The sequence below is a fragment of the Bactrocera latifrons genome, unplaced genomic scaffold (genome assembly GCF_001853355.1).
Source record: "Bactrocera latifrons isolate USDA-ARS-PBARC rearing strain unplaced genomic scaffold, ASM185335v1 scaffold_156, whole genome shotgun sequence".
NCBI classification, from domain to species: Eukaryota; Metazoa; Arthropoda; class Insecta; order Diptera; family Tephritidae; genus Bactrocera; species Bactrocera latifrons.
Window position 1 is genome coordinate 305,732 of NW_017535030.1, and position 11,044 is coordinate 316,775.

The 11,044-nt window shown below is 36.7% G+C and overlaps 2 protein-coding genes across 7 annotated transcripts in view; one reads left to right on the plus strand and one right to left on the minus strand.

The window, feature by feature from the left end:
- Positions 1–355: 355 nt before the first annotated feature.
- On the minus strand, positions 356–4,839 carry LOC108966129 (chorion peroxidase). Its single transcript, XM_018928892.1, has 9 exons — positions 4,462–4,839; positions 3,720–3,908; positions 3,395–3,638; positions 2,933–3,330; positions 1,842–2,231; positions 1,273–1,775; positions 1,049–1,207; positions 667–986; positions 356–609 (listed from the first exon to the last, which is right to left on the minus strand). The coding sequence occupies exons 1-9, from the start codon at positions 4,697–4,699 to the stop codon at positions 540–542; spliced, it is 2,511 nt and encodes an 836-aa protein (XP_018784437.1). The 5' UTR covers positions 4,700–4,839; the 3' UTR covers positions 356–539.
- Positions 4,840–5,718: 879 nt separating this feature from the next.
- Positions 5,719–11,044, plus strand: part of LOC108966124 (afadin) — a 56,127-nt gene continuing 50,801 nt past the window's right edge. For 4 of the 6 annotated variants that reach the window (XM_018928873.1, XM_018928876.1, XM_018928877.1 and 1 more), the window contains exon 1: positions 5,719–5,869. The gene's annotated coding sequence lies outside the window, so the exon portion shown is untranslated. Of the gene's footprint in view, positions 5,870–5,928; positions 5,947–6,188; positions 6,337–11,044 lie in introns of those variants that run through there. The other 2 variants (XM_018928875.1, XM_018928874.1) reach the window with 2 other exon arrangements.

Here is an 11,044-nt window from a genome sequence, read left to right on the forward strand (position 1 = left end):
GATCCTCACAAAATTCGTCTTGGAGTAATCTACGMCCTCGATTGAATTSAAGAATTAAGTTCATTTATGCAATCTTGATGAGTTAATACACGTCGTMAGTGGTCGAAAAGAATGCTTTAAGTTACTGTAAACAACACAACAACAGTGCTACGTTCTGAGTATATACATATAACATCTAATATGTCAAACTTAATTACCTGTTTGTACGTACTTTATTATCACAATTCGACTATAAACAACGATTTTATCAGCTTTGTGATAAAAATTTACTAAAAGTAGGCTAAACATATCCCTCTTTCCCTGAAGTGAAAAAACTGGGAGCAGAGTAAATTTGTACAAAGAACAAAACACACACATCCTTTAAAAATTGCATTTATTTCTAACTTCTACAAAGTCCGAACATTGGAACTTTAAAATTTCATCATTGAGGCGGATCTTTGAAGAAGCTTGCGCAGATAAAATTAAAAACAATAATGGATGCAACCGATTATTTACTCGTTCGTCCAAATCCACGAAAGCTATAAAAACTCCTCTTTAGCTTAATTCATGCGCCAGGCACGTAAGTTGACAAAGGRTAGGTTAGCGCTGTCACAGCGGACTGGTGAATTGCTGTTGAGAAAATCACCAACGGTATATACCACCAAAAGTCAAACTAACGAAACTTACTGTGGAAAACCAGCTTGTACAAAGGCAGACGGTGGTACCTCCATCAAAGTCAAATGATCAGCATTATCACAGATTAGGCGCGCCATGCTCGCTTTCCGTATCTCATCGAGTTGCTCCAACGAAAAGGCGCCGGGATTCACATCTTTACCATACTCGTAGAAGTAACGGTCGCCATGTTTGAAGCGTGAGAATTGGTCGGCGATTATTTCGGAGAAAGTGCTGCCAACAACTGCGTCGTTAAGTGGGTTTTCAAGTAGGCCACCCACCCAGAGATCAATGTCGTCAGGATGTCGGTAAACCGCGGCGAGTTTATTACCAACCTTGGAATTAAATTGGGACAATAATTAAAAGAACATAGGCGTAGTGTTACGAAACGGAATACCTCTTCAGGAAAATCTTTAAAAGAGCGCAGTTTTCTAAGTCCTTTCACTTCCAAGTAGTCATTATATCCGCGTAGTCCTTGGTCACGTCCACGTTGTATGTTAAAAGCCGCCAGATCCAAGCCAAACGGATTGTGACCACGAAACAGAAAGCGACTCAACTGTAAAAATAAACATCGAATCTATTGAAATATAAATGTTTACACTCACAATTCAAACAATTTACACCGTGTGTTATAAAGTTGTCCGCTTTTTGCATTGGCTGAGTATATAAGGTCCGAAGCATGTCGTCATAGAATGTGCGTATACGCATTCGCGACGGATTGAACATTACATCTGGAATGTTAATGGTTTCGTCCACTTTATTGCTTCGCTTATGTATATGGAACTTTCCATCTATTGTCGAATGGCCCATTCGGAATGCTGCTCCTGAAAACTCATTAGTTATCGCTGGATTCACCTCTTCACTATAACCCTTGGCATAACCGTGATGCTGAGGTACCAAACGGAACCTCTTCATCTGTATTGGTCCAATCACTGCCGGTAAGTACTCATTGTAGACGATGTGCTGAAGTTGGGCAATGAGTATACGCCGTGCTTCCTGGAAGAGTGTTTCATCGTTTAAGTGGGAATTCAAACGCGCCAGCTCTCCAGCGATCCGATTGTGTTCGCGTGCAAAGAGAACATGCAACGTAATAAGCGATATGATTTGATTGGTACGACCGTCACCTATGTAACACGAAGGAATTAAAGCTTATTAAAGGCACTTATAGGTAAAACAACATAGTAGCCTGCCTGATTTGTAGCAAGTCTTGCCAGGATCATCACTTTCACAAGCCTTTTTGTCGCTTGTCATGGGTAGCAGGTCTCGTCCGAAATCCTTGGACATGCGGAGTCGACCGCCATTGAACTCGCGTAATTCCCGAACGGTAGCCTCACTAGAACCATACACTGTGGAGGCATCGATGAAGTGGCTCACCTTGCTGCGCTGCTTGCCATAGCCGATTTTGCATTCGGCGTTAGGGGCRAGTGATAATCGTGCGAAATTCATACAACGCACATTGAATGTGCCGTAAAAATCGTCATCGGGTGACACCATTATCGGCATACAAGCAAAATGGCGTTTATGTTCGGGTAAAGCTTGAGCGCCATTTGCCGTGCAGCATTCCACCAACTCACCATTCTCTGTGTGAGCGAAAACAAAGAATAATATAATATAATTTAATATATAATATTTAAATATTGGCTGTTCTAGTCTAGAAGCCCGAATTTCAAGTGTGTTTTGACAATTTACATATCTAATCACTATTAATTTTTATCATTAGTCAGTTCAAATTTTTAGAAAAAACAAAATAAATAAAACAAAAAATTAGTTTTTCATACAAGTACTTAGTTGTAAAAGAATAATATGTTCGGAGAATGTAGCGTTATCTCGGCAATTATCGATGCCYAATTTCGTGAAGATTTCTTGTCAAATAAAAACGTTTTTTTACAAGGGTTAATCTGGAACAATTAGTTTGTATGGGGGTATGTTCCGAATCAGCGTCACGGTGAATGACGGATTCGTGAATACTGCAATTGTCATTATCGTGCGATCCAACAAAACTGGAATGAATTTCATAAAATGGCGGCGACTRCTTTAGTCACTATTTTTTATACTTTCTCGACCAATTAACAAAATTTCCAGTTACAAAGAGAGTTTAAAAATATGTATGTAAATTAACTATTTAAACTTGCGGATTGGTGAGGATAAAACGGTTTTAGTTAAAAAAAAATTAATTTAGATAACTCTTTCAGGGAAATACATATATTCGAAGCAGTTGAAGTATTTCGATTTTTTCATGTCTAGACTTAAAAACTAAAAGTTTTGCAACAGATTTGCTCACCCAGTCGTACGGATGCCGATTGTGAGACATCATGTGCAACGAACTGACCGAACTGCATTAGAAGCAGGTTGTACTTTAGATGCGGTAAGTCCACGTCCGTCATGAGACGCCGCGAAGCTTCACGGGCTCCCATCAACTCGGATCCATCCACTGAGTGCAAGCGTGGCGTCCATATGCCATCCTCATATGCGGGTGGTAGTAAACGTTCCATAGGTTGACCGGCTGAGCCCCATAGTGAGCGGTGCGGCAGTTTATTATTGCAGACGCCATCGAAAGAACGATAACGCGCGTTCGGCTCACTGCAGTGGTGAGGTCCTGAGCAGTGGTGAGCTAGTGGCGTTTTCTTAAAATCCACCTGAACATTATTGGTGATAAGATCATCTACAGGTATCTCTTCTCTAGTTTAATACAAAACAAGTAGAAATAAGAGATTGAAATAAGATTAAATAAGAGCACACTAACTTTTTAGAAAACAGTTGTCCTGCTATTATTTGCTGCATAGCCGAATTCGACAAATGGAAGTTTTGTTTATCATCAACGGCATTGGAGTGGAAGGCTATGCCATGCAGGAATTCCGGTTGGCCGCGTCGTACCGGCAACATTGCCACATTATGCATCAATTTCTCAAACTTCTGGCGGGATTCCTCCAACACCGACAATGGTAGAAAATCGGCGATGTGCGTGCGCTCAGTGCCAGCACGTTTAGCTACCCAACGATTTAAGGTGCGAAGACAGAACAATTAAAACATAAGAATAAGAATATAATTGGTCGGCAAGCGATATTTACCTGTGTGATTCTGTCCAGTGAGACAGCAATAACCGAAAGTGCCACCAGGAAGATCGCAAATCTGCGGTTTCTCATGATCTTTCATCCGCACATGCGCCGGACACTGAATTTGCGGCACACACGTCACATTGTCTGGACAAGTATCGCATTTAATTAGAAGGCTAGAAGCAGGGTTAGCTGTAATACCCTCTGAAATATTGGGACAATGAGAACTGAGTGTTTTTGCATTTGTTGAATTTTCCTAAACTCGGTCACTAACATATTAAATATATCATGGGATTAAGGCATAACGTAAAGGTAAATAATTAGCTATCTAAGGATGTCAAAGTCCAGTATTTGAATTGAAACGTACAGTCAAACTTTCATAGTAATTGTAAACAGAGCTTTTTAAGAGCGATTTTCTGCCAAACACATTCCGATATAAGTAACGGTAGAAGAAAACTGTCCTAATCGGTATTTCTATAAGTACTGTTAGGCGAAGTTCACGTTTTAGTCCTCAACTGGAGTATATCTTCTAAGAATATTTCGTGTTCTAGCCGTTGGATTACCTAATTTGTAAAATCTTATGTAAATTACGCAGGTTAGCTATGAACCCTTTAACCTAAAAGTGGGTTCATTTAATGAATACAAACATAGTTTTTGAAAGCAACAGCAACCGATGCACAACAGCGCGTTGGTCATATACTGTCTGTCGATAATTCAATTTTATAATATAATCTTCACTAAGAGACTACATACAAACCTGTATCTCCTTTAGGAGGCAACCCCCAGACTGTGGTAGTATAATCTTCCTCATCCTCCAGACCGGCGGTGGTGAAAGCAGGAGCTTCCGTTGCACTGGATGTGGTCGTAAACACTTCAACTGGGGCAGTTGTCGATCGCTTAACTTTCACTACCGAAAACCCTCCCACACGAGGGGTAAATAAGCAAAAAGCAATTAAAACCAAAATTGGCGCGTTAAACTTAATAAGAAGTCGCATGATTAATTAATTTAAGTTTTAGCATTTAATATTCTTAAAATTCAAGAAAAATGTTAACTCCTTTCACATAATCCACAGAATCGAGCCTGGTGAGCCGTAATAAACTGAACTGTTGTTTCGGTTCTTTTCCATACATGTTTTAGTTCCCTATATTGTTGATTTATTTAAATATTATGGAAATACATACATATGTATGTACACATGCATATACATACTACATGCAATCACATATGTCCTTATAGGAAATCTCACCTTATGCTCCGGTAATTTTACGAAATACAACCAGCCGATAATTTTCGCAGTACAAATTTCGTTCGTAATACGATAATTAGAGCACCCAACAGAGAACGTATGTCAAAGAGAGGTCCACGGAGCGGAGAACGTAAGCATATTTTTGCCTAACAAAATGCGATGAGCGTGTTTCACCTCAGCAAGCTCGGAAGGAGAAATTTTGACAGTGGCGCGCGAACAGAGCTGAGAATTCAATGCTCAGAAATATACATTGCTTTTACAGATGTATGCATATCATTTTATACTTTTACATGCATATTAATTGATGTCATTTGCGTATTTTTATGAATRCATTGAAAATTGATAATATTATAATTRAATTATGCTATTTTYAAAGTAATATTTGTAGTTAATGTACAAATAAGAGTTACTTTTTAAATATTTCATATGTTTGATAATACATTATAAATTTCCATATGATATACGTTCTTTACATTGTGTACGTTCTCTGGATATACGTTCTCTGTTTAACTATATTTGCTATTATGAATTCCACGAGCCCTAAACATGTTAGTAAGGTCACACTCCTATCTTGATGCATTTAAAGTTTGAGGGCCACTGAAACTTATTCAAAAATACAATTAGAGAACGTACGTTCTCTGTCGGCAGCCCGCGATCTGTTTTCTCCCATTCCACTGTCATTCTTTATTTGACAGTTGTTTGGTTTTGTTGTTGCTCGAGTTCGTGCAATTCCAATGGATTAGTTGGAATTCAGTTGTGAATTTTCCTTCGAGTAGTTGTGTYGTAAATTTCATTCTCGTTTGCATTGTGCGGAATTCGGAAGAATTGCAGTAAACATAATTACATATTTAGCCTGTTGTGAAGTGTGCCCGTGATAAAATTGCATTTCATTGCAAATAGCTTTTACATTAGTAAATGGTGAGCAATACACATTTGTGTGGTAATTGAAATAAAAGTTAAYTGAATGGCGACGACGCGGCGCCGATTTTCTGAAGGTAAAATCCGTTGCTGCGCTGCAAAATTGTCGAAGGTGCGCCGACGCCGACGACCACTTTGCAAGTGTGAAAGAGATGCAGAGACATATCAGAATTTATCCGTTGTTTAACGCGTAAAGTCTGGAATTCCAAAAGAAACGAAAATCTGCAAGAAAAAATAAAATAAACAACGTAAAGGAARTAGAAGTTAATATAAAATTATCAAAACAAAAGCATTATAATTGAAATACGTATTGAATTTCAAAAATTGTGTTTATTAGTGCAAACTAAAGAATGAAAAGAAAAAACGAGTCTTAATTGTATATCTATGTGTAATAAAATTGCATGAGAAAAGTTAAAGATAAACTGTCTGTCCTGAAGTTACCTGGAAGCTGGTATTTTAGAAAATCGGTATAATAACTTGTATAATTTTTTGTTTACTTGACACTTCATATATACCTCACTAATTTTATTTTATCAGTTGTTTATAGGTGCATAATATGTATGTTAATATGTTAATAGGTGTACATGAGTCGGTGTTAAAATTAATCTAGACTGGCCAAAAACGCTAATCCTAATTCCTTAATTGTCTCTTTGACTTGAAAGGGTTTCAAAATTTGTGGGTTGTCCCAAATCCGCAACAAATTCGAAATTAGTAAATTACAATTAAGAGATTTATTATATGTACTGCTTTGTAAAATACGGTTGAAATTCAATTGGAATGCGTTGGTTATCTCAACTACCTGTCAATGCTTTTTTAGTTATTTCTCTTTTCCTTTACACATTTGCTCTCCCACATTTAATTCAAAATATGTCGTTATTATTCTCCGCGTTTATTTACTCTTAAGGGTGCGCCTCTAGAATTTCAATTGAATACCTACTACTTGTTGGGGCAATAAGACCTATTTTGCATTATTTATTTTCTCACTAACCTTCATGTTTATACTAACTCCGAAAAGTGTATTTATTGTTTCCTAAGAAATCGGAGCCGYATCTCCATCACAACTCGCTGAGCATCGACACTAAACCGTGAACTCATCTAAATGTGTGTATGTACATACATATGTATATATTTATGTACATGCATTTAGCTTCATACCTGTCCGTACAAGTATTCAAGTTGTGAAACCACAATAAACCTCGACTGAGGCAAACTCGACGCTATGGTTTCGTCATAATCATCTCTGCCAGTTGGTCATAATGAAGGTGTTCTCGACTGGAAGATCGGAATTTCTCGTGATTGTTGTTGGTTTAATGTTAGTTGCGTCGTTTTGGCTGTTTTGTATTACTCATTGCTTTATTTGTTTTGTTTAGCATAGGGTACTTTCAACTGGCGTTTATTTGATCAACTTTTCTACATCTTGACTGTTTTCAGTTATTGCTTTCTTCTTCATTTCGTATTCTTTCGTTATGTGAACACCCGCTCCCAGCCTGCCTTGTTTTATAATTGGCTAGCTGAACCGTTTGTTCGTTGTTCGCTGTTTTTTGTGGCGGCAAACGTTGTCAAGTTATTCCTACGAGTATATTCTGAGTCAACTTCGCGGCTCACTCGACATGCACTGTTGTACTCGAAACCGTCGACTTCAAATCCAACTCTGGCTCTTGCGTGTTGTGTGTGTTCTCTATTCTAATCGCTGTTTACTGCCGGTCATTGGACTCCATTCTGCTTCCAATTTGTTCCTTACGTTTATATTCTGGTCACATACTTTAAACACTGGATAGCGCTGTTCTGCCTCAACAGTACTTGAATTCAAACATACATATTTACAATATTTTTATTGGTATTTATTTCGATCACTAGTTTCTTGATATGTGTTTATTTCGACACAATTTTCAGACAAAACAAATTCCATTTTTGCATTCAAAAGGAAAATGAAACCATTTTTAATTTTTTTTTTAAACTTGACTGCTACATTATTCTGTTGCAATCAATCACTTGCAGTCAAATACATATGTGTTAATAAATAATTATAAGAAAGTCTTTATGTGTACATTAAATTGGCTAAATGACTTCCTTACTATTCCATACTTATATTATTTCGATCTCTGAAGTAGTTAGCGACGAATAACATTAAATGGATTGTTTGTTACACTTTTATTTCAAATTATSAGTTGTGCAACTTATAGGGGTGGTTTGATAAATATTCCCATATCATTTTCTCTAATAAATTGCTACATTTATTTTCATTGCATAACTGTACTTRCAGTTAGTTCGATTTGTGTACGCTGAAGTGGGTWTATTAAGTTTGTCACGTAGATTGTAACACCYAGAAGGTGTCAGAGACCCTATAATGTATATATGTATGTATATAAATGATCAATATGTTKAGCTGAGTCGATTTCGCCATATCCGACTGTCTGTCTAACCGTCCGTCTGTTTATATACGAACTGGTCCCTCAGTTTTTAGATATTTCGAAATTTTGTAAACGTCATTTTCTCTCCAAGAAGCTGCTCATTTGTCGGAACGGCCGATATCGGACCTCTAAAACATATAGCTGCCGTACAAACTGAACGATCGGAATCAAGTTCTTGTATGAAAAACTTTCTCATTTGACAAGATCTATTCACGAAATTTGCTATCTAAGCCACAATGTAATATCCGAAGAAGCTGTTTAGATCGGTTAACTATAGCATGTAGCTGCCATACAAAAGGAACGATCGGAATGAAGGGCTTGTATGGAAAACTTTCGGATTTGACGTGGTATCTTCACGAAATTTAACATGGATTACTGCTTAAGGTAATAACATAATCTCCGAAAAAAATGTTCAGATCGGATTACTATAGCATATATGTAGCTTCCATACAAACTGAACACATAGTTACTRAAAGAAATACACCTGTGAAGGGTATATTAGCTTCGATGCAGCCGAAGTTGACGTTTTTTCTTGTTATACCCATTCTTGCAAAATGAACGTGCTGATTAATTTTTGTACAAAGATATATTAAAAATTATTTATGTAGATTGAGTTTGATTTAGTATTACAACACATACTCATTTATTTAATCAGGGAATGTATTCAAAGTATAAACGCACTTTTTCTATTTCTTTATGAATAGGTAATAGTGGTAACATACATTTGCAATCATCGACAGGCATATTTTTAGGGCATTACTAGATAAAAAAAAGCAGGTTCTATAAACCCAGGTTCAGCCTCCGCAAATTATTTGTTCTTTTGGGTGATTGACACAACCAAAAAAGTAACTTTCGTTTAAAGGCTTGCAGTACAAATATGTTATGTTGTTCTCAAAGTAAGTCAAGTAAACAGTCGTCTTGTAGCCGCCTAATTTACTCAAGCATTTGAGATTACGTTACCAAGCAGAACAACTTTATTTGTTTTTCACATATTTTTACAATTTAGAGGTAACATGTACTTGCCTATAGTTTTGTAAACATGTAGATGAAACGCATCTGTAACAAAGTTACAATATTTTTGTTTTTTTAATTKKTTATGGTGCCCTACTTTGTTACCTATAATGTACCCTTATTTCATATCAAAAAGTAAATATTTTGTGTAAATGATTGCTACCAGGGTGCCTATGAAATATGTGTTCGGAATGTACTGATAAAGAAGTACTTATGTGCAACGTTATAATCGAGTTTTATTCACATAACTCGGCTATAACCGCGCCAATAAAGAGAAAGAATATATTTAGTGCTTTATAACAAACGTGTTTTAATTTTCAACCTTATATTTCTAARGTTGTTAAATCTTGGAGTTTTGCGAATCGGCTAAAATAATAGTGAAAGTAACGTCAAATTGCATGCCATTAGTGTTTGAAAAGCTAAACATTTATATATGTACAAAAAAAGTACAGTTATTCTTGAATGTAGTTACTACTTTAGATATACATATATTTTATTAAATAATTAAAAGCTGCTTTACCATTAAGTATTTTCTATTAATTTTCATATATGTATGTTATGTTGTGCTTGTATAAATAAAAAGCCAAGTGGCTCCTGTTATTGCTATTTTGAATCCTACAGAAGGGTAAATAGGAAGTGAGTGTTTAATTAGATGGCAACCCTATTTCATGTCGAGCAACTGCAGTTGATTGTTAAGAAGTGATAAGTTCTATGACTTCCATTGAACGTATTTGCTGGTGTGTTTATGGAAGTTGCAACTTGGCAGCCTTTCTACGTGAACAACAATGTTTATGTACATACCAACATACATATGAATAACAATACTTGTGTGCATATGTTGCACTGTACCTTCAAGTTTCTTGTCTAATAGATTTAAAGAAGTGCTTCCAATTGATATCAACAACAAGTTTAAAGTAAATCAATTTGTAATTGATAAAATAGCTGAAGTATCTTCGATACACATACCATAATATTACGTAAGTATATGTGCGGTAGCTCCTACCACCATAATTGACTAAAAAATATTTAAGGGCAAACATAAGCGCTAAATTATTATGGTTTATTACTGCTATGGATTTAATAATGTTTGTCTCCGAAAATTACATTATTATTGTTGGTACTCATACCATCGAAAAAATATTATTAACGTAGTAAAATATAATTCTGAGGATAATGTCACTATTTTGAAACTTTTCTTCAGAGAGAAATTTAAAATTATATACAGTTATGTAATAAAACGATATTTATTATAAATATAAACATACAAATTATTGACGTTTTTCAATAGCATGGCACACAACGAAGTTGGCTTCTTTAGTGGCTCGTCTGTACATTGAATGAATGAATGAATGAATTAATGATAATGAGGAATGCACTGCGACCTTTGGTCTATTGTGCCCTCTCCTTCCTTACATTGCCTCACCTAGCCCCAGCCCATCCTCCGCTAGTGAGGCAATGCGATCCCTATCCGGAAATGGAACTCCAAGGGCCTTGGCTCTGCGAATACAGACTGCTGTGCAGTCGATCAGCAGATGCTCCGGAGTTTCAGGCTCCCTGTCACAGAACCGGCTGTTGGCGCAAGCTGAWAGGCCCATTCTGTACAGATGCCCATTCAGCTTACAGTGGCCAGTGTACCATGCGACTAACAGCCTGAGTTTGCTCTTGGGCAGGTTAATTACTATTTTGAACCTTCTCAGGTTGTAACCTGCCATTAGCAGCTTGGCGTGTCTCACACCATGAGTTTGTCGCCAGT